The following is a 24,679-nucleotide window of genomic DNA, read 5'->3' on the forward strand; positions in this document are numbered from 1 at the left end:
AGTGCCACTGGTATCTAGGGGATGGAGGGCAGGGATGCCGCTAAACATCCCTCAGTACACAGGTGACCCCCACAACAAAGAGGTCTCTAGCCACACATGTCAGTAGTGCTGAGGTAAACATTTTTAAAAAATCAATTGTAAAACATGTTAGAATGTGATAAGTACTATGGAAAAGGAAAAAGAGGAGTAGGGGTTAGAGAATGAAGAACAGTGGCATGGGGAGGTGGATGCAGGTTAAATTTTCAAAAGACAGTGTTTATATTCTTCAGGAGGCCTCATAGAAGTCGTGATTGGAAAAAGACTTGAAGGATACCCAAAGGGTATAAAAATACAGATTTGGAGGGACACATGAAGCCAGTGTTTACAGCAGCATTATCAACAATAGCCAAACTATGGAAAGAGCCCAAATGTCTATCAATTGATGAATAAAGAAGATGTGATATATACACACATATACACACACACACACATACACACACTATGGAATATTACTCAACCATCAAAAAGAATGAAATCTTGTCATTTACAATGATACGGATGGAGCTAGAATGTATTATGCTAAATGAAATAAATCAATCAGAGGACAAATGCCATATAATTTCACTCATATGTGGAATTTAAGAAACAGATGAACATATTGGAAGCGGTGGGAAGAGGAGAGAGGGAAACAAACCACAAGAGACTCTTAATGATAGAGAACAAACTATGGGTTGATGCAGGGAGGTGGGTGGAAGATGGGCTAGATGGGTGATGGGTACTAAGGAGGGCACTTGTGATGAGCACTAGGTGTTGTATGTAATTGATGAATCACTGAATTCAGCTCCTGAAACCAATACTGCCCTGTATGTTAACTAACTAAAATTTAAATAAAATTTAAATAAAAATGGGAAAGAAAGACCTGAAGGAGATAAGAGGGAAGTACTTAGAGGGAGTTCCAGGTAAGGGAACAACCAAAGCACAGACCCTAATCTGTGAGCACATTTGTGTGTTTGGGGGGAAAGTAAGATCCTGTGGCTGGAAAAAAAAGATGATACAGTCAACAGTGATGAGTTAGAAAGGAAAGAGGGAGGCTGATTATATACCGCCTTGGCTTTTACAAAGGAAAGAGTCTAACCTAACTATTGAAAGTATCATTGTGACTACTTTGTTAAGAACAGGCTGTAGCAAAGAGTAGAAGCAGGAGCCAGTAAGGAGGCAACTGCAGACATCCCAGTGAGAGAATTTCTAGCTTTTGAAAGTCTACAGTGAAAATCACATCACATATAACTCAGTATCAACCAATTTCCTTGCAAAGGTTGGTTGTACACAAAACTTTTTAGTTTGTGTCCTGTGCATATGTGAAATAGACATGATAAAAAGACCCTTTGAAATGAAATTTGCCTACATGCCTTTATCCTCTTGCTAGACTGTGAGCTACTGAGGGCAGGAAGTTCCTGCCTGACAGCCAGTGGCACCCAGGGTATGATTTTGATCATAAGACCTAACAGAATAGGAAAGGGGCACAGCGGAGTTGGCACTATTGCCACTGCTGGAGGATGGAGATGGGACTTTAGAGTCTGGTTCTCTTATCTAAACCTGCAATATCCACATGAGAAGTTGAAAACCATAGTCAAATAGTCAATTGTGGTCTCCATGTTCTACTTGAATTTACCCTTGGCTTATTGATTTGTTTTTAGTCTCAATTTTGCTAATAGACTTTCCTATCAAGTTTTTTGGCTATTAAATTCTATTATCAGGATTAATGCCTGACCCCAAGATCCTGAAATCCTGTATCATATATTTTAATTCATGTGTCATGTGCATATGTGAAATGTAATTGTGTACATAAAAGACCACTTGATATGAAATTGGCTTACGTGCCTTTTTCTCCCCTTATAAATTATGAGCTAGGGAATTAAAGTCTAGAGAATAACAAAACAACACAGCTCTTAGTGCTAAGAAAGCACTGACCATGGAAATCTTGGTGCTGGGGCCAATGAGGGCTGTTAAGGACAGGAGGAAATTGCTGAAGGGTTGTTGGTGGGAGGTTCTCTGTAACCTCCCTTTGATTACCTTCTTATTGGTTAACCTTCTCAGCTGCATAAGCCAGAAAACCATGGCAGTGAGGTATGGATGGTAGTAAGCAGTCAAATAACTGTCTGATGGTCATTTTCAAGTAGTGGTAGCAACAATTGCAAGGATAAAAGGTGATAGTGGCCACCATTTATAAACAACTCCTGTATTCCAGAGTTGCACCATAGACTCATTACAACTCTGAGGATTCAGTGGTATGATGAGGGTCACAGAGACTGAGTGGTTTGCTCATAGTCACTCCAGTCAATGGCAGATGAATGAACAGGAGAAAAGTGTGTTTTCTCTATAATGCTGACACCTCAGGTACGTGCCACATGGGCAGAACCAAAGTACACTTTATTTTCCAGTCACATTAAACTAGTGTGAACAGGTGCATACAAACATATCTGATTGCCTTTGGAATTTGTTAAAGCATTTGGGGGCGGATGTAAACAAACAAATGAAATGGTAAAATGTAAGTAAATATTCTTAACCAAGGAGAATATCATTTAGAGTAGGCACTCAAGTTCAGGGGGGGAAAAGGCTCAGATTTGCAGGCCTCAATGGCCTATGTATCTGTAATGGTTGATCAATGAGCCAGTAAATTGGGCTTTAATCATAGTGGGTAAAGCAGAGGGAGAAACACAGGAAGTCATGTGGTTCTGGTGGTCAGAGAGGAAGAAACCCAATCTCTTAGTGAAGCAGAGCCTTTCTTAGCATTTTCCTAGCATTTGCAAGAAATAAAATTCTTGCACAGGAAAGGGAGGAGGGCTGTAAATAAAGCAGTGAACAATTTCCTTAGCAACCTCCTTATAGCAAACATCTTGTAGGCTTTTCCAGGGATTGTTTTTGGTATGTCCCTCAGCATGGTTCTGGAGGATTAATTGCTCGTGGCTATAATGTTTTGTAGGAATTTAGACTTGTCTTCAGCAGTATATCCTAAACTAACCTCATGTAAATCTTTGTTATTTAAACTACATTCTGCAAAAATTATAGCTGAGAATTGATTAAAAAGCAAATAGCCTCATGTTCCATTTCAATGTATATTTGTGTTTTGAGAAGTAATAAAAACAACCAGTGGGTACATATTTTTATAAATCACTGTATGATACCATTTGGTCATTTTACATGGTATCACCAAGACTGGGCCTACAAGTTGCTTACCAGTCATAATTGTATGGGAGCCTAAGAATCTGACCCCACAGAAAGTTCTCCTGCACTAGACAGCTGTGGGGCCCGAGGCTGTTAGCATTAGGGTCAGTCATTTCATTGGAGCATTGTATTTCCAGAAGGCCCCTCTCAAAACTCAGACAACTTCAGAGGCAGTAGTTCAATACAACAGTAGGGAGTTTGTTGAATGTTAGACCTATGAGGAAGGTATAGTCATTATCTCCATTTTTACAGAGGAGGAAAGGCACAGAGAGGTTAAATAACTTGCCCAAGGAAACACAGTGGGTAAGTGGTAGGATGTGGATTCTAAGATAAGGCACTATGGCTCCAGTCTTATCCTTTTTACGTTATATATCAGTTTTCTATGGCTACTATAACAAATCACCATGAATTTCATGGCTTAACACAAATGTACTATGGCCCTGCAGGTTAGAAGTCTGCCATGGGTCTCACTGGGCTAAAGTCAAGGTATGGCAGTGCTGCATTCTTTTGTAGAGGCTCTGGGGGAGAACTGTTTCCTTATCCTGTCTAGCTTCTAGAGGCTGCTACATTCTTGGCTCCGGGCCCTTCCCTTCATCTTCAAAGCCAGAAACAGTGGTTGAATTCTTCTAACATCACATCATTTCACTCTGACCCTGTTTCTGTCATCCTACCTCCCTCTCTGACTCTTATTCTTTCCTCTCCCATTTTTAAGGATCCTTATGATTACACTGAGCCTGCCTGAATGGTCCAAGATAATCTCCCTCCCTCCCTACTCCCTACCTTAGGGTCAGCTGACAAGCAACCTTAATTCTATCTGAAATATTAATTCCCCTTTGACATATGGCTTAAAATCCCTAATACTGGGATTAAGATGTTGACATTATTCTGTCTAGCACGTCTTTATAGACTGGCCAATCTACAGAGCCCTAAGGGTCTAGAACAGAGGATAGGTAAGTTTTGACAGAAGGAAAAGAAAGAAGCAAGGAAGAAAGGATTGTGGTAATAAGATTTAGGGACATTAAATGAAATGAGTTGTGTAAAATATTTAGTCCACTACCTGGCCCAGATAAAGCACTCAATAATTGATAGATGTGGTGGTGGTGGTGGTGGTGGTGACGGACGTGGAGAAGGAGGATGACTATAAGTACAATGAGAATTCTTGGGAAAAATCCCTAAAAAGTTGTAGTTGGTGTAAAAAAGTTTGAGGTGACAAAAACTAATTTTTGCAAAGTTAAATATCTGACCTGAACTGGCATAGCATTCCTTTTAAGCTAAATGTCGTTCAGTGTTGTGGGTATGTTATGGACAGAATGTTTATGTTCCCCACCTCCAAATTCATATGTTGACAATTCTTACTGTGATGGTATTAGGAGGTGAGACCTCAGGTTGGTGATTAGGTCATGATGGTGGAGCCCTCATGAATGGGATTAGTGCCTTAAAGAAGAGACCAGAGAGCTAGATTACTGACCACCATGGGAGAATACAATCAGAAGTCTGCAACCAGAAGAGGACCCTCACCAGACCTTGACCATACGAACACCCTGGTCTCAGATTTCCAGTCTCCAGGAAATAAATTTCAGTTGTTGAGAAGCCACCCAGTCTATGGTAATTTGTTACAGCAGCTCTAAAGGCAGGACACATTGCCATTTCACATTTATCAGAAATGTATGCACATGTGTTTTCTAAACCCTGTCAACATGGGTAGCTAAAGCCATGCATTCTTCCAGCATGTACCTTTTTCTTATTTTCTGTTTGAAGTTTTTCTGGTGTTTTCATTGATCTGAAATCTTTAGAGAGTCCTTTAGGTAAAGAGATACTGATATTGATTTAGGTAGGATTAATGTTCTTTTAGTGCCCCCATGACTTACAGCTGTCTCAGAACACTTTTTTTATTGCAATCACTTATTCAGCATTAGGATACCCAATACGCAGGTTGTTTTCTATTGATCTGTAAAGTCAGGGGAAACCCATCTATATCCTGGAAAGTTTTATACTGAAATGAAAATGAAACCAGTCACACAGCCTGAGATTTGTGTTTCTGAAGATGATGTGGCTTCTTTTAAATAGAACATAACTTAATGCATCTAGTTTAAGAGGCAAAAGATGCACCCAGTCATGTGGGTAAAATGCACCATTGGGTGTCTGGAGACCCAGTAGTTAGTTAGCTGTGTTCTCTTAGTACTTGTAGGACCAACTCTGAATTCAGTTACTTAGAAACCTTTTATTTTTTTGTCATTTATCCATCTGTAAATAGTTTTTTCATTTACTAACTCATTATTTCAATAATTTTTATTGAAGTATTATTAGCATACAATGTTATATTAGTTTCAGGTATACAACATATTGATTCAACAAGTCTATGCATTACTCAGGGCTCACCATGGTAAGTGTAGTCACCATCTGTCATCATATAACATTATTACAATATTATTGACTATATTCCCCATGTTGTATTTTACACTTCTGTGACATATTTATTTTATAACTGGAAGTTTGTGCCTCCTAATCCTCTTTGCCTATTTTACCTATTCCTTCATCTCCTCTCCTATGGCAACCACCAGTTTATTCTCCATATTTAAGAGTCTGTTTTTTGGATTGTTTCTTCATTCATTTGTTTTGTTTTTTAGATTCCACATATAAGAGAAGTCATATAGTGTTTGTCTTTTCCTGTCTGACTTATTTCACTTAGCATAATACCCTCTAAGTCCATCTATGTTGTCACAAATGGCAAGATTTCATTCTTTTTTATGGCTGAGTAATATTCTATTGTATATGTTTATTACCTGTTCTTTATCCATTCATCCATGGATAGACACTTGAGTTGTTTTCATATCTTGACTATTGTAAATAATGCTGTAATAAACATAGGGGTGCACATATCTTTTGGATTAGTGTTTTTATTTTCTTTGGGTAAATATCTAGTAGTGGGATTACTGGGTCATCTGGTATTTCTATTTTTAATATTTTGAGGAAACTTCATACTATTTTCCACATTCCCACCAACAATGCATGAGGGTTCCTTTTTCTCCACATCTTCTCCAACATGTATTTTTCTTGTCCATTTGATTCTAGCCATTCTGATAAGTGTGAGGTGATGTCTCATTATGGTTTTGATTTTCATTTCCTTGATGATGAGTGATGTTGAGCACCCTTTATTGTGTCTGTTGGCCATTTGTATATCTTCTTTGGAAAAATGTCTGTTCAGGTTCTTTGCCCATTTTTAAATGAGATTAGGGAGTTTTTTGATTTGGTTCGGTTTTGGGGTTTTTTGGTTGTTTTTTGGTGTCAGGTTGAATCCATTCTTTATATATTTTAGGATATTAACTCCTTATTGGATATATCATTAACAAATAGCTTCTTCCATTCAATAGGTTGTCCTTTCATTTTTTTGATGGTTTCCTTTGCTGTACAAAAGCTTTTCATTTTGGGGTATTCCCAATAGTTTATTTTTATACTCATTTTCCTTGCCTGAGGAGGCATATCTAGAAAATGTTGCTATGGCTGATATCCAGAGATTACTGCCTGTGTTCTCTTCTAGGATTTTTATGGGTTCAGATCTCACATTTAGGTCTTTAGTCAATTTTGAGTTCATTTTTTGTGTGGTGTAATAAAATGGTCTAGTTTCATTTTTTTGCATGTAGCTTTCCAGTTTTCCCATTATCAGTTATTGAAAAAGACTGTCATTTCTCCATTGTATATTCTTGCCTCCTTTGTTGTAGATTAATTGGCCATATAAGCATGGGCTTATTTCTAAACACTCTGTTCTGTTCCATGGATCTATGTGTCTATTTTTGTGCCAGTACCATAAAGTTTTGGTTGTTATAGCTTTGTAGTATATCTTGAAATCTGGGATTGTGATACCTCCAGCTTTGTTCTTCTTTTTTTAAGATTGCTTTGGCTACTCAGGGTCTTTTGTGGTTCCATACAATTTTAGTATCATTTGTTCTAGTTCTGTGAAAAATTCTGTTGGTATTTTGATAGGAATTGCATCAAGTCTGTAGATTGCTTTGGGTAGTATGGACATTTTAACAGTATTAATTCTTCCAGTCCATCATCATGGAATATCTTTCCACTTGTTGGTGTCATGTTCAATTTCTTTCATCAATTCATTCAACACATACTTTTAATATATTTTGTGCCAAGTATAATACTATAGTAGAGAATGTGATTTTGTGTTCATAAATATATTTATGTGTGCATATTTTTAATTTAAAATTTTAACTTGAGCATATTAAATTTGATGGGAAAGACACCATTTTACACACAAAATGGTAGAAAGGCAATGTAAAGCGTTTATAGGAAAAGGGAAGATTTGCCAAATTTACATACAATAGAATAAGCGAGGGTTAACATAAAGGGAAGAAAGGGAGCTAGGACTGCATCTGTGGATGGATTTCATACTGTGTAATTACACTGTGCATTACATCGTCTGGAACAATGGTCAGTAGGAACAAGGGAGATCAGTGGGGAGCTCTGTGCTGCCTGTTCTTCCTTCATTCATTGTCTCATTTGATCTTTGCGACAACCCTGCAACATCATTTCATTGTCCTTGCTTTACAGAAGGTAGAATCCAGGGTCCTAAAAGTTAAACAGTTTGTCCAAGGGTACACAGTAACAAGCAGACTTTGGGGTCTGCTTAGAACCCAAATGTGCCTGACTTCAAACCCATGCCCCTTCCGTGATACACAGCCAACACTCATCAAGCAATCACTAGATATCAGGTTACTCATGAGACCAGTAGTAGTATTATATCCATTTAGAAATGGAGGAATGGAACAGAGAAGATAAGTCAGTTCAGGAAACCCTCCTGGACAGTCAGATTCCATGAGCTCACTCTTACTCTGCTAGCACACTCAAACCCAGGCTCTCATATTTATCTTCATTAGGATTTGGGGATGAAAGACAATAGATTTATCTCTTTTAAATCCACACTCTTAAATCTAAAGGAAGGGCAGACCTGCTTAGAAGAATTGTAAGGCTTGGGGCAAGAGTACAAGTGAAGCCTATAGACCATATGTCTAAATAATTAGAAGTAATAAATCATGTTAACAAGTACAACAGTTTCATTTTCTATCTTGACAAATACACCTGCATAAAGACCTGAATGTCTAAGTTCTCAGGATTCTTGGAAACCCATTCCATTGGTGGAAAAATGGTTTCCCCCACACTCATGGCCTGCCCTCTTCTCTTCCTGTCCCCAGCTCCATCCCACCCTGAGGGGCCTCAGGCTCATGTGTGTGCACACCCCGGCCCCATGTCCACATGTCATTCATGTCCCCTGAAAACAGCTTGGATACTTGATAGGCATAGAATTGTCTCAGGTAGACCTGAGAGGCCCACAAAGACCCTAAAGTGGCCTAGGTGATTTTGGGGTCAGACTCTAGGTGGTCACTTCCTCTTTGCCTGGCCAGTACCTCACCCTGTGGAAAGCAACCCATTGGGAGGCTGATTTATGAGCCCTCTAAAATCCAGGACCTGGGCAGGGTGCACCCTATATCTGAGAATGGTACTGGTTGGGCGAGGGGCAACGACCAGAGTTAAATCTATGGCTTTTGTGAATAGTATTTTATTCAAATGACTGCTAATTCAGAACCATGTCTTAGAAATGTTTTTATCCCTGGAGATAAATTTGATTCTTCTCATTTCCCACTTCACTCACCCCCAATACTACACCAACACCATAAGCTTTGTGTTTTCCACTACATGTTGACCAGCCTTGACACTACCATCTTTTTCATCACCCACCATCACCACTCACTCCTTTTGGTCCTAGCTCCTCCTTTCTGACCTCACTGCCACTGCCTTAGTCAAAGCAGCCACCAACTCTTGCATAAACAATTATAAGTTTGCTCAACTCCTTCATCTTTCCCTACTCCCATATCTATCCATCACACCCATGTAGCTGGGTCACATGCAAGTCTCCTACCATGGGCCCACATGGCACCTTAGAAGGACACCCTTCCTCTAAGAATTCACAGCCCACAGTTTGACAAGCAGAATATCGTGGATTTCCACCCTTCCTCATCCCTTTGCCAAGCACCTTTAGCAGTGAATAAAACACACTGCCACATGTAGTAGCATTGCTTCCTTGCTTAAGAGCCTTCAAAGATTCCCTAGGCCCTTTGGGATCAAGTTCAAAGTCCTTAGCATGTGGCACACAAAACTGCTTTTTTCCCCCTCCCCACCAGTCTCCTAGGCTGAATGAGCCAAATGCTCTACTACGTAGCAGTGGAGGCTACCTAACTATCCCATGACTGATGTTTTATCTTTCTAAAGTGTGCTCTTCCTCTCACTATCTGGTGAAAGCCTGTTCTTCTCTCAGGATCTAGTTCAGATGTTGTCACTTCTTTTTACGTTTATTTATTTTTCAGAGAGAGAGAGAGAGAGAGAGAGAGAGAGAGAGAGCGCGCACAGTTGAGGAGCAGAGAAAAAGGGGGAAAGAATCCCAAGCAGGCTTCAAACTGTCAGCACAGAACCCAATGTGGGGCTGGAACTCAAAAACTGTGAAACCATGACCTGAACCGAAATCAAGAGTCGGATGCTTAACTGACTGAGCCACCCTGGTGCCCCGGATGTTGTCATTTTTATTAAACCCCTCGTGTCTCATGCGGATGGCATTAGACTTCTGGGCCCATTAGCCTTTGTAAATACTGTGATTATGCAGTGATTATATTGTACCACAACTATTTGTTTCCATATTGCACAAAGCACAGTTCAGCAGCCAAAAGTAATTAGCACGGATTTCCAGTTTTTACTCAAGTTTCTCAAAGGACACAAAAAAGAAGCCAAGTACATGGTCTCAGCAACCATTGGCTATCATCATTTCTTCTTCCTTCATACCCTGTCTTCACACCCTCTGACAGAAACATCCCTCCTCCACTGAAGCCTCCACAGCCTAAAGTTCCTCTCCTCCCCACAAACCTCCTCCCTCTCTGCCATCACTTTGCTATGTGGACTGGCATAGCTTATCCACAAGGGAGGAAAAAAATCCATCCTCTTCAGGACAGAGTAAATTAAGCCATAGATTACAGGATTGTCTTTGTTGGGTTAGAGACTGTGCCCGTCAGATTACACTAGGTTCTGCCGCACTGACATTTCTCAAATCCCAGTGTCTTACTCAAAGCAGCTGATTTATTTCTTGTTCACATAGCATACTAGCTGTGGGTCAGCTGAAGCTCTGCTTTCCATGTCTTCTCATGGAACATTGGCTGATGATGCAGCCTGTACCTAAGACATGCATTCTCATGGAAGAGGGAAACGGTAATGGTAGAGCCACACATTAGCTCTTCAAAGTTCTGCTCACATATGCCATAATCACTTCTGCTTATATTCCATTGGCCAAAACAAGTCTTATGGCCAAGCATGGTAATGGGGTGGGAAATTAGACTTCTCCCCAGGAAAAGGGACTGCAAGTCCATGATAATGGGTAGTGATATATAATCTTCACAAAGAAAAACAGCAAATTGGAAATAATAAAGCAATCCACCGAGGAATACCTTATGTTAATAGTATTTTGTACCTATATAACACTTTAGTCTATGAGCTCTTCTAGGGTGCAGATATCTTGCACTGTTTTACTTTGTTTTAAATACCTTCCATATTTTTATGAAAGAAAGTTTCCATACAAATTAGCAAAGACAAGCAGAAGAAAGGGGAAAAAATTCTGTAGGGTAGAAATCAGACTTGGAATTTAAATATTTTGAAATATAAATTCAGAAACCATGTTGATACCAAGGTGATATTCCTGTCAGATTAACAAGCAGGATAGGTGGGTGGTCGTTTATGTGGTATGTGATTTCAGATAGAGAAAGAGAGAGAGAGAGGGTCCCTTCCCCAAAGAATCTTTCTTTTTCTAGCTCCCTGGACCTCTCAGGCTCCCCTCGGGAAAACTGAAACCCAGCAGTTATTTTAGCAGAAATTAATGTGGGGAATCTGTTACATAAGCCTTGGAGAACTAAAATGTCACAAAGCAAGCACTGAGTCTACACAGATATTAACTACAGGAGGTACAGGAAGCAGCATATTGCCCCTAGGGCTAGAGGGTCCAGAGGAAGAGGTTGGGTTTATCAGAACCTTGAAGCTCAGAGAAAGTTGCCCCCTGGAGCTGACCCCCCATGCCTCTGAGGAGAAAATGCTGCCCTGCCTGTGCTAGTACCTCTGGGGTACAGGGCAATGCAGTGAGTCTAGTTTGGGGTGTTTATTTTTTAAGATGGAAACTCGAACCAACTGCCACTGTGAGGTTGAAGAATCACTGCTGGAGCAACATTGACAGGACAATGGGCAAACAGGAAAGACCAGATCCTTTCACTCCATTTGTTCCCCTTCCAGTCTCCTCGTAGGACCCCCTACTGGCAGAACCTTATCAGAGAGCCAGCCACAGAGTAGGACTGTAGTTGGCAGAGTCCCTGATCCAGCATTATAGAGGAGGGTATAGAAGAGAGAAGCTAGGAGAGAACTCAGGGACTGGAACATCTCCCTAATATCTGGAATTTTACAGTGTGAACTTTAATCCTTTGGCTAAAGTCATCTGTATTTGAAATAAATGTACCTTTTGGCGGGGGTGGCTCAGTGGGTTAAGCATCTGACTCTTAATTTCGACTCAGGTCATGATCTCACAGTTGTGAGATCGAGCCCCACCTCTGCACTGTCAGGGAGGAGCCTGCTTGGAATTCCCTCTCTCCCTCTACCCAACCCTCCCCCCCCCACTCTCTCTCTGTCTCTCTGTCTCTCTGTCTCTCTCAAATATAAATAAGTGTAAGTAGGTAAATTAATTAACTAACTAAATGTCCCTGGGAAAGATTAAAAGTTTCAATGTTATTCTTCATTTATACCCCATAATGAGTAAGCTTATCAGCTCTTTTTTAGAGAGCCAAAAATAAAGAAGGGGAGGAAGAAAGAGCTAAGAGGGGGTACTTTGGCTGTAGCAGGAATAGACAAAGGATCTCACTAAGATGGGAGAGGGAGGAGAATGTCAAAAAAGAAAAAAGATTGGGGAATTATGGAAAATAAATTTTACCAACTTTGAAGTTTTATGGATGCTTGGCAGGTTTCTAGAACTTTGCTGACTACAGCAATATAGATAGATGAACCACAAGAAAGACAGATCTGTCCCTTTGGTCAGCACTCAGTCCTGCTCAGCTCTAATAAGGGAATATAAAAATAAGACCCATCACCAAGACCAGACTAAGACAGTGGCCACAGATGAATCACTGGATGATCAATTTATGCAGTGACAATTGCCTCAGTAATTCAGGCAAAACCTTACTATCGACTCAATTACAGTAGCACCCTAATTAGTAGAAAGCTGAGGCCTGGGTTATTCTAAATTGGATTTTTCTGCTCTGAGGATTAATTATGAAATCACTAGGTCTCCAAACTTGTTTTTCTGGATTTAAAACAAATGATTTCCTCTTCATTCTGTCTCACTTTTCAATGGGAAATAACAGTGATCTCTAATAAATTTAAATACCGCAGTGCTTTCATGTTTTCCTTCTGAATATCCATTTCCATTCAGTCGGCATCAGGCACTCGTTCTGTGACAGGCACTGTGTAGGGCTGGACGAGGATGAATGAATCCCAGTTTCTGTCCTTAAGGCTTAGTGGCTGAGCCCACACAGGCTCTGGAGTCTGTGAGACCTGGGCCCCACATCCCAGCCCTGCAACTCACGAACTGTATGACTCTGAGCTTCAGTCATATCTTGAGTATTTTTTCACAATTACAATAACTTTCTGAGCATAATTATTATTTTCAATGTCTCCTCACTCCACATAGCCTCATATACTCTAACACATTACTTTCTGATTATTTTTACTCTCTTTATTATTCTCTATCTTTTATAGATACCCAGTTATCTTTCGCTGACTGTCCATGCTAAAGAATAGGAAATGCAAAACTCGAGTAGAATTTCAGAGTAATGGGTGGGGCCTATCAACTTGTAGCTTTGTTGTAGGGAAATGGCTGGGGGGTTTCAATTTTGGAGTCTCCAGTCTATTCCTCTTCAGATCTTTCATCTTTAAGCTGGTCAGATTCCTCAGAGAAGTCTCTGCCAGTGTTCTCCCTGGAAAGTCAAAACCTGGTTGCCAATGTTCTGGAGCCTAAGTGAATGAAGACAGCTGGGAATCTCAGCTTCCAGGATGCAAGTATTCACTTGGTCCTCTAGATTTCAGGATGGCTCCCCTACCCCTAACCATCTCTGGAATCTTACAGTTCAGGGGTTGTATTATTACCCTATGCAAAGAAAAAAATCTCTCCAAGTTTCTGTGAAAATACAAGTGAAGCTCTGAGGATCTACCTTCTTCCAAATGGCTTTCAACCAATACTTATTTTAGCACCCCCTTTGCCCCACTTCTAGAGGCCCCTGATGCCCCAGTTCTTAAGATTTTATGAGATTTTGTAGAGTATAAATATGTTCTTGGTCTTGTCCAGAGCTGGTTTAGGATTCTGTTACCACCTGTCTGTCCGCTTTTCACATTCCAGCATTTTGTTGCTGTTGCTTTCTGCTGTCTTTGTTCCTTGAGGATTTATACCTGTATGTAAACGCACGCGCGCGCGCGCACACACACACACACACACACACACACACACTACTGTTATTTGCATGGGGTTTTGAGAGAGAGCCAAATTCAATGCGAGTGTTTAATTTTCCATTTTACCTGAAAGTCTCATATTTATTGGTGTTTAAAGTTCAAATAGAAAAAATGATGTCATGAAGTACAATTAGAAATGACCAATGGAATAAGAAAAATGTGTTCACATTGCTTTAGATTTCAGCCATTTATCACCTTAATCCTACAAAGAGGCTTTAAAATCTTTACCAAATGGTCAGAACTCTGAATATTATACATATCACATATTTGGTCTGATAATTATCTCCTCCTTTTACTCCTAACAATTACACTTAAGAAGTTAGTTATTGCATTATGGTGCCTAAAGCCAAAAAAAAGTTCTCAAAATAGGCCTTGTCACATAAAAAAATTAATTGGTTGCTTTGTTCCTACTTAGATTTTCATTAATTTGAGGATATAATTTAAGTGACAGTTAACTGTATAACCTTTGCATCTCCTTGTTAAAAAAGAAATCTCTATTTAAAAGTATAATTGAGAAAGTTTTCTGAAATATTTATTTTAAGGCATTAGCTTTCACTTTCTTTTTGTATTATGAATTAATACAACTAGCCATCAGAAAAGACTGGCATATTGGTCACGGATTGCTACATAACAATCTACCCAAAATTTAGTAACTTAAAACCCATTTTACTTGTGCGTGATTCTTTTGTTTCAGCAATTATGCTGTGTTAAGCTGGCCAGTTCTTCCACTGATTCCATTTAGAGTCAATATGTGGTTGCAGTCATTCTGTAAGGAAAGATAGTTAGACAAGGAACATATAGATACATCTCCTCACCCCACCCCCCAAAATTCAGAAAGTAAAACAAGAAAAAAAATAAAACAAGGTAATGGAAGAGAGAGTGTGACTTTCAGGGCATGAGAGTAACTGTCTTAGCTAACATATTCAGGAGGTGACATTTAAGTTGAGGCCCAAATGTTGGAAAGAAACAGGTTGTGCAAAAATCTAAGGATCACATGAGCTAAAGCCCTGGGTAGTGGCAAGTTGAGTTTTTTCAAGGGCAGAAGAAAAGACAATGTTGCTGGTTTATAATGAACAAGAGGAAGAGGAGAAGAGATAAGTACACTGGCATAGGGAGGACCAGACCATAGGAGAAGCATGTAGACCTTGGAAAGTAGTTAGGCTTTATATCAAATCTGTGGGAAGTTGGTGAAGAGTTTTAATCAGAAGAGGGATGAGATTTTATTTATGTTTTAAAATATCCTTGCTATGTAGAGAATGAACTAATGGGAGGAAGTGAAATTGGAATAGTCAGGAAACTCTAACAGTGCTCTTAGAAACACCTTCAGCGCAGTGAGGGTGGTAAAGGATCAGAGGATGACATTTGGGAAGAACAAAAACTTGTTTGGAGATTGGACATGAGAGAAAGAGAGGATAGAGTATGCATCTCAAGTTTGTGACTTGAGAAATTAGATGTGTCAGTGCCATTTTTTAAGATGGAAAAGATGAGGAGGAAAGGAGATTTTTACTTTACAAGGGTATAGATCAAGAGTTCTTTTTGGGATGTATTGGGTTTGAATTGTCTCTTAGACTCATATGGAGTCCTGTCATCTACCAACTAGGTTTGATGATCTACCTCAGTACTTTATAGTGTCGCTTTGTGATTAACCCCATCATTGGGCAACTAAGACATAATGACCCTCATTTTCCTGACAAGTAACTGTGTCCCAAAGAAACTCAATGGCTTCCCCAAGGCCACACAGCTGAAATGAAGACTTGAACCCAAGACCTGTATGCAGTCCTGTAGGGCATTTTTACCCCTTGCCCAATCTCCTGCTCCAGTTTTTGTGGTCAAAGGGAGATGCCAGATAAGGATACCATTATTGAGGCTTTGCCCACATGCTCAAATTGTCATCCATATTTGAGGCAATATTCTACTAGCCACATGTGAGTATTTATATTTTGATTTTATTTAGTTAAAATTAAGTTAAAGTAAAAATTTACCTTCCTTTTTGTTTATCCACAGTTTAAGTGTTCAGTAGCTACATGTGACTAGTGGCTACCATATTGGATAGCATAATTAAAGAACAGTTTCATCATCTCAGAAATTTCTATTCAATAATACTAGACTCTACATAATTCATACCAAGTTAATTGTGAAAAAAGTCATATTCCAATAGCTATTGCCTAAGAAGAAAGTTTTTTTAAAAAACAAGGTGGCATTTGCTTCAAAAGTAACACATTTCACGATAATCTTTAATTTCATACACAGCTGTAATGAACACCTTTTCCCAATTCACACCCTTGATTCTTTGTGTATTTCTCATTTTTCCTAATAAGAATAGAGGCTTCTCTGAGGAGAGAAGCTAGGTTCTTTCCACCTTTGCATTACCCTCACTCAAAATAAATACATGCATAACATTCACATCCCTTCCTACCCACCACCCACCTCACATATAACACCCTCAGCTAACAGTTCTTTGCACAGAACAAGCAGAATGTTTACAACCAGCCACTGCTGTGGCCGGTTGGCTTCAGGAGAACATAAAACAGAGTGCAAATAACCACAGCTTTAGGGAGTCTATAGCTAAAACCTAATTTCGTGGCATATTCTATTCCAAGTTTTTGCCCTTTCTAGCAGGGAGGAGATTGGGAGGCTCATCAGGTAAAACTGAAGGCTGCTTATCTCTGGAGGGTGGGGACCTTGGAGGGGAGATGGTGGGAACTTCAGATTTGCCTATTACTTGATGAGGAGGTGAGCAGGGCCTTCCTCACATGGTAAGATGAAAGTGTCCAGAAAATCCCATTCACACCCACATGCATACAGGCAGGCATGTGCTCTCAGCAGTTCCTTTCACAAATGAATGGGAAAATTTGGAAACGACAGATGGGTTTTGAATCCTTCCTCAGTTGTATGACTTCAGGTATATTACTATTACATAAACACTCTAAAGAGTAGGAGAAGGAGATGTATGTGTAGAGCCTTGATCACATAATTATTCCTCTTCTCACCCTTTAGGGTGAAGGGGAGAATAAACCCAGAAAGAAATTGCATTTTCCCTTTGGAATTTTTTTAACAAGAGTGCCTGGGTGGCTTAGTTAAGTTTCCAGCTTCGGCTCAGGTCATGATCTCACCATTCATAGGTTCAAGCCCTGTTTCAGGCTCTGTGCTGACAGCTCAAACCTAGAGCCTGCTTCAAATTCTTTCTTTCCCTCTCTCTGTCCCTTCCCTGTTCGTGCTCTGTCTCAGTCTCTCAAAAATAAATAAACGTTAAAAATTTTTAATAAAAAATTTTAACAAAATATTTCATGTTTTTTATAGGTGGTACTTACATAAAAATTTCCTAAGTATGTCAGTGAAGTTTCCTTCCTTTCCAGCCACCTAGTTCTCCCAGAGGCAGCTAGTATTTCCAGATGTCTATGTGTCCATTCCATATTATCCTGTGCAAGCAAATAAATACGTCATTACACTTATATCTTCCTTATGTGTGTGTTTTTCTCTTTGATACAAATAGCTGTGTGACTATTTTAAATCTTGTTTTCCCCTATAGTATCTTGAAGATTTTTTTATATCTACCCTGAACACCTTCAGTCTCTTCACAGATTCAGAGTATTTCATTGTAGAATTGTACAATAACTTGTTTATCTTAACCCCCACTGCTGAATTGTTTAGGTCATTTTTACAATTTTGCTGTTATAACCCATGCCATAATGAATGTTTTTGGTTATCTGTCACTTTGCACATGAGTAAAGTGTATTTTTAGAATAAATTTCTAAAAGAATTGCTGGTTAGAAGATATGCATATATTATATATAACATAATTATATAGCTATTAATATAATTAGCCTATATATAATTTTGATAGACGTGGTCAAATGACTCTTGTAGAATTTGTACTAGTTTTCTGACCCATCAGTAATGTATGAAAGCAGAGTTTCTAAGCCTTTGTGGATCCCTGATACCTCTGAGACTGAGCTCCCAAGTTTTATGTTTACTGTAACAGCTCAGCTTACATAATGCATGCATGTGTGCATGCATGTATGTGTGTGATTTTATTTGAAGAAAGTTGTTTTGGCTAAGTTACTAAGGAAGGCTTGAGAACAATGATGTCAAGAATCATCATTGTGCCTTCTCTTAGCCCTTCAGTTTGAAAGGGTGACATAGAAAATGAGATTGTTCCACATCCTGTAAGAAAACCCTTTGGCAGCATAGAGAGAATGGTTCAGGTGGTAGCTGGAAAGATGAAATGGGTGGAAATATTTCCAGGAAGCAGTAAGTAGCTGCCAAGTTATAAAGAGGTGATATTTAGTCTCATAGCCCCCGATGTTAGCAAGTGTTCTCCAGAAGTTCAGCTCATTTGAGCCAGTTGTCAACCCCTGTATTAGTGCTGGAAGTATAGAGATGAGCATGGCTAGTCCTTGCCCTCAAGTTCATCCAGAGAAGTCAGGCATGTAGGCAGGCAAATTCTCTATGATGTCATAGAAACAACAGCAATGATGACAGCTAACTCTGAGAGCTTATTAAGCACCAGACAGTGAGGTTCTCCAATGCTCGTCATCTCACCTGATTCTACAGAAATGCCATGAGAGTGATTACGGCGTTATCCCCATTTCACAGATGAGGAAACCAAGATTCAGGGAAGTTGAGGGAGAGTCCCAATACCACATAGTATGTGACAGAGCTAGGGTTTAGTCTGTGGACTGTCTCACTTCAAAGTCTTAAAGGGAATAAGGGGTAATGTTAGAACTTAATGCTCATCTTCCTCTTCTATTAAATGGTTTTCTCCTTTCTCTTGTTATGACACCAAATTACTTTTCAGGGGAGGGGGGAGGGGGTCAAGGAAGACCCTTGGAGATGTGTCCTGAATCGATGCTCAAAGAATGACTAGAAACAAGGAAAGCATTCCAGGCAAAGCAGCTCTTGGGCTGATCACAAGAGTCAGCCCTCAGGAATCAGGAGGTTTCTGACAAAGGGAGATGAGTGGAGTAGGTAAGAGGGCAGCCTCTGGAGCCACACTGCCTGAGTTTAAGTCCTAGCTCTCCCCCTTAGTTGAGTGACTTTGAGTGCATCATTCACCTTCTCTGATTCTTCACCTGTAAGATGGATCTATAAAATATTAAGTCCTGTGTTATTGTAAGTATTGAATGAGTTAATGTACCTGGAACATTTAGAATAGTGCTTGGCACGTGCCCTATATATTTGTTCCCACTGTAGAATCTCCAAGCTCCAGGTACAACCTAGATATAAGGAAGAGGAAAACAAAATTTTGAAGCTCATCTGTGGTGCTTATTCTAGAGAACTATTACATGAGCTCACAAAATGTAATGTGGTACTATAAAAGGAGGAGAAAGTAGAAAACTGTTTAATGGAGGAGGGACATGGGCTTTTAGGCCAGAATTGTCCTGTCAAGGACGGTCATGCTTATCAGCTTTCAGTTATCATCTAGTATTGTGAGTCAAAAATGGGCTTTTTTATTTGTCTATTTCTTTATGGCATCTTTATTTGGTATTAAAATGAGATAGTCTGTCTTAAAGAAGGTGGAAAAGCAGAGGAAGATAATATAAAAGGAACTGCATTCAACGTAACTTTTGGTTTCCTCTCTTCCTCTTTGATGCAATAAAATGTTTTCAGAAAACCTTGAAGAAAATACAAGATAAGCTCTGCAGCTTTCTAATTCACCCACATAGCATTTATCTGTCATCCACCAAGTCAAATTACTTTTTCTGAGAACAGTTTTCTATAACATAATCCTGGGGAGTTAAAAGTGAGAGGAAAAATACTTCCCCAGGGAATCAGCTCACATGATTTATATTTTATCTTCATATTCGTTGGCCTTTCTCCCCTTTATATGTTATCCCAAATTCATGTTCCCAGTTGTTCCCAAACTAAACCCTATGTCCAGACTGTCTTCTGTAGGCCAGTTTTATTTTTTCCTTCCACCATTTGAACAACTCTTGGAAATCTATCTACTTGAAGAAAAACATTGAATAGCAAATTTCCCCAACATTAACCCCAAAGGCCCTCAGTTACTACAATTCAGAAACCTGTACCTGTATTTGTACCAGCCACTCAATAGATCCTGGGGCTACAGAAATTAGTGTGATTAAGCCTTGTGTCCTGAATGAGTTCACAGTCTTGTGTGAGATACAGACCTGCAAAGAGAGGTTGATTCTGCCTATCTCAGCCATACAATCATGTTCATTTCCTTTATGGCTTGTCTTCCCCCCTAGACTGTAAGCCTCTCAAAGACTAAGTTTTTATCTGTTTTGTTTACTACTGTGTAATCAGTACCCTAGATAGTGCCCTCAATAAACATTTGTTGAATGAATGAGTGAATGAATGAATGAAAACAAGTGAATTACAACATAGAATAATCAGTAAATTGATGTGCTTACAAGAGAAGAAGGAGCACAGAGGAGGGAGTACTGAACTCTTGCCGGGGAGCAGTGGAGTTGGAGGGGTGAGGAGGCCTGCTGGGGGAGGTGACTTCTGAGCTTGGTTCTGAAGGTAATGGCTGCCAACCTTGATATGCCTTGCATGGTGTCTGACTCAGAGGAGGTACCCAATAAAAGTTTTCTGAGTTAACAAACTTTACAATTTCTGAAGCAGTTATACTTACAGTATCACTAATATTGTACCACTTATCACTTAACACATCCTGGGAAGGGAGGACATGGCCACTTCATGCTGGATTATGTGGTTTTGGAAGCTCTGTCACCTGAAAAACCTCTCAGTAGGGTAGGGACATCTGGAAAACCCAGTGTCTTGGTGTGTGATGCCTGTAAGAAACTTTAGAGGCTGGGTCAGCCACTGGCTGAGAAAGAAAGCAATTTTAAGTATTGCTTTAGGAGAGGAGTCCCATCCAGCAAGGCGCATGGGAATGGAACAGACAGAGGCCCTGAGCCAGACCAGAGCTTATTACCTAACTTCCATATCTACCACCCAAACCAGCTTGAGATCTTAAAATTTCTGAAAAATCAGGTGGTTGACATGACAGGGAAGGAGGTGGGTTAGAAGACAAGAGGAGATAAAAACAAAATAAATTTTTGGTTGAATTTATCTAATGACCTTACTGAGGGGAAAAAAACAATGATGACAACAACCAAAAAAACAAACAAACAACAACAACAAAAAACAAGATATGAGGCCTAGACTTAATACTAGTTTATTTTAAGGATTCTTAATTGTTTTTAGCTCCAGCTCCTTCCTGACATAATTATATTAATGCTCAGGAGACTAAGAACCAAAACTACTGAGATTGTGAGCCTCCTGCCTCTGGTGTGATTTCTGGGCTCTCTCATGCTATTCCAGACCCACCCTCCGTGACTGATTGAAGACACCTCTGTATGAGTAACACCAAATTATGTCAAAGATTAGATTCATCACCTCCAATTAACCTTCAGCTTGTGTTTTCAATATGTGTGTGCAGCTTCATCATACACAACAAAGACACTTTCTTCAACAATGCCACAAGAAGTAGAATCGTACATCACATTTTACAAAGAATAAAGTATGAAGAAGGAAAAAACAAAATTGGTAAGTAGCATATTAGTATAATAAGCTACATTTGATTTGGGAGATTACAGACTTTTTTTTCCTTTGGTTTTATAAAGTGTATATCAATTCTATAACTTCTCATGATTTATAAAACCTCTACTCCCCTGATGGATAACTCACAAGTGTAAAACCTTAATAGCACCCTTAGATCTTTTAAAAATAGCATGTTATCTCATGTATGTAAGATCAGGGAAAAATTCTCTTAGTTCAATAAATATTTATGGTGTTCCCATTATGTGCCAGGCAGTGGGCTAGATGTTGGGGGAGATGGGCATGGTTATCTTCTGGAGCATATGTTCAAGAAGTTAAAAGCCAGCAATAAACAAATAAGTAAATACAGTGAATAACATGAAGAAATTGAAATGGGTGATCTTACAGAGATAGACTGGCAAGGGGTGGAGGGTGGAGATCAAGATGAGATGGAGTGGTCAAAGGAAGCTTCACTGAGAAGCCAGGATTTGAACTGATACCTGATGACAAGAAGGGGACAACATGGGAAGATAGCGGGGAAGTTGTTCTAGGCAAGTGCAGAGATGAACTGTCACACATAAGGAAATTCTCCAAATAATCACCTCCTCCATTAAATAACTTCCATTATTCTTTTTTTTAAATGAAATTTATTGTCAGATTGGTTTCCATACAACACCCAGTGCTCATACCAGCAGGTGCCCTCCTCAATACCCATCACCCACTTTCCCCTCCCTCCCACCCCCATAAACCCTCAGTTTATTCTCAGTTTTTAAGCGTCTCTTATGGTTTACCTCCCTCCCTCTCTAACTTTTTTTTTCCTTCCCCTCCCCCATGGTCTTCTGTTAAGTTTCTCAGGATCCACATAAGAGTGAAAACACATGGTATCTGTCTTTCTCTGTATGACTTATTTCACTTAGCATATTCTTATATATGTATTTTATTTTTCATTTTATTTAACTTCATTTTTAAATTCCACTATAATTAATATACAGTGTTGTGTTAATTTCAGGTGTACAATATAGTGATTAAACAATTCTATGCACAGTGCTCATCATAATAAGTGCACCTTAATCCCCTTCGCCTATTTCACACACACACACACACACACACACACACACACAGTAACTACTAAGTTGTTTCTGTAATTAAAAGTCTATCATTTGGTTTGTCTCCTTTATTTCTTTGTTTCTTATATTCTACATATAAGTGAAATCATACGATTTTTGTCTTTCTCTGACTTCACTTAGTATTATACCCTCTAGATCCATCTATGTTGTTGCAAATGGCATGATTTCATTCTTTTTTAATGGCTGAGTATTATTCTAGTGTGTGTGTGTGTGTGTGTGTGTGTGTGCGTGCACGTGTGTGTGTGTGTGTGTGTATAAATATATAAACGCACAACGCATCTGTATCCATTCATCTATCAATGGACATTCACAATTCATATTTGGGACTTTTTTATGAGAACCTTTCCATATTATTTTATCACATTTTCTACATTATTAAACAGATTATCATCTATCAGGAGGATTTGGGTGGCTTTGTCCTTATTTCTGTCCAAACAAGCTTTTTATCAGTAGTTTGAATAATGACCTATAGCACTCAGGATCTAGTCAGGAGACAAAAATCACACATAATTTTTATAGGGAAAATTTAATATAAAAACTATGACAGAGGATTGGAGTAATCAGGGATTGGCTAGTAAAGGGTAAAGAGAACTCTAAAGGATAAAGAAATAGATATTAAGGGTATCTACCACTTTTGGGAAGACTCCCCCCAGCAAAGCTGTGATTCAGACTCTGCTGGAAATGGTGCGGCTGTGGTTCACTAGGTGGCAGAGCAGTGTTCTGGAGTTGCTGGCAGAAATTGCCTGGAAGGGCTCCAGGGAAGCCATTCATTGGGAGGTGTTGCACCAACAGCACTACTCTGTGAAACTGTTTAAGGAAATACCTGCCCTTGGGGCAGTACCATGTGCTACCGGCCACCATGCACTGCAGGAAGTTGGTGCCCTAGAAGCCATGTGTTGCAGAAGCCTGCTGAGAGGAGCATACTGGTACCAGGAAGGCAAACTCCTTACTCTTCCAGAGTGCTTCCAGTGCCCTCTACTGACAAAGCCTAACATTGTACAGCCTGGTAAAGAAGAAATATTTACAAGGTCCAGCTCCTTTATTGCAAAGTAGGCAATGAAAATATATTTGGAATTAAGAGGAAAATAAATTGATACCTGGTATATGGCTTAAACAGCCTGCCCATCAAGCTTTCAGGTCCGGTGGACTCTGGAGGGATGCATTAAATATGTTTGTCTTTGGAGTCCAGAGCATAAGAGATCTCAGTGATCTGGAAATCTTAGCCAAATCCAACAAGGTGACATTTAATAGTTTGTAAATGTAAAGTCCTACACTCGAATTCAGCAAAACAACTACCCTGGTACAGTGTGGGAGAAATGTTGCTCAACAACATCATGAGAGGAACAGACTTGAGAGGCTTAGTTGAATGCAAGCTCAGTGAGTCATTAGTATGGTGAAGCTGCCAAAAACTGCTTTGATCCCAAGCTGCATAAATTAAAATATAATACAGAGAAAATGAGAGCTATCTAGTCCAAATCTGAAAACACCTGAAATAATAAGTTCAATGAGAGTCTATGTAGGTGGGTATCGTAAAATTGAACCTGATTTAGGTCTTTATTAACTTCAGTGGGGTTGTGGGTTAGCACATCTTTATATTTTCTGCAACAGTCAACCATCCTTGAGACACATCGTCTCCATAAAGTCCTCCATGACCATTCCAGCTTGAAGGTATTCTTTCTTCTTCCTGTGAATTCCTATGGCAACTACTTCTGAAATGTTTATTTAATAAGCAACCATGTACAACTCTTCTTTCATTATCTTGAATTCTTTATTTTCAATGATATTATGAAAATTCTACCACGCAAAAAGAACCACCATTAATGTTTTGGTGTATTAAATAACAAATAAAAGAAAGGATAATAACCATATGATCTTCTCAATAGATGCAGAAAAAGCATTTGACAAAGTACAGCATCCATTCTTGATAAAAACTCTCAACAAAGTAGGGATAGATGGAATATACCTCAACATCATAAAGGCCATATGTGAAAGACCCATGCTAATCTCATCCTCAGTGGGGAAAAACTGAGAGTCTTCTCCCTATGGTCAGGAACAAGACAAGGATGTACACTCTCACCATTACTATTTAACATAGTACTGGAAGTCTTAGCCTCAGCAATGAGACCACAAAAAGAAATAAAAGGCAGCTAAATCAGCAAGGAAGAAGTCAAGCTTTTACTATTTGCAAACAAAATGATACTCTATGTAAAAAACCCAAAAGAGTCCACCAAAAATTGCTAGAACTAATACGTGAA

General features: G+C 39.3%; 1 protein-coding gene across 1 annotated transcript in view; it reads left to right on the top strand.

Annotated features, from left to right (window-relative positions):
* ANO4 (anoctamin 4) overlaps nucleotides 1-24,679 on the top strand; it is a 241,617-nt gene that overhangs the window by 108,955 nt on the left and 107,983 nt on the right. Inside the window, exon 9 of the mRNA XM_047066400.1 lies at nucleotides 21,200-21,306. Coding sequence (XP_046922356.1) covers nucleotides 21,200-21,306 — 107 coding nt within the window. The remainder of the gene's footprint in view (nucleotides 1-21,199; nucleotides 21,307-24,679) is intronic.

This window comes from Lynx rufus, unplaced genomic scaffold (genome assembly GCF_022079265.1).
Source record: "Lynx rufus isolate CCGP_SWC_20201006 ecotype Redwood Valley unplaced genomic scaffold, mLynRuf1.p SCAF_7, whole genome shotgun sequence".
Lineage (NCBI taxonomy): Eukaryota > Metazoa > Chordata > Mammalia > Carnivora > Felidae > Lynx > Lynx rufus.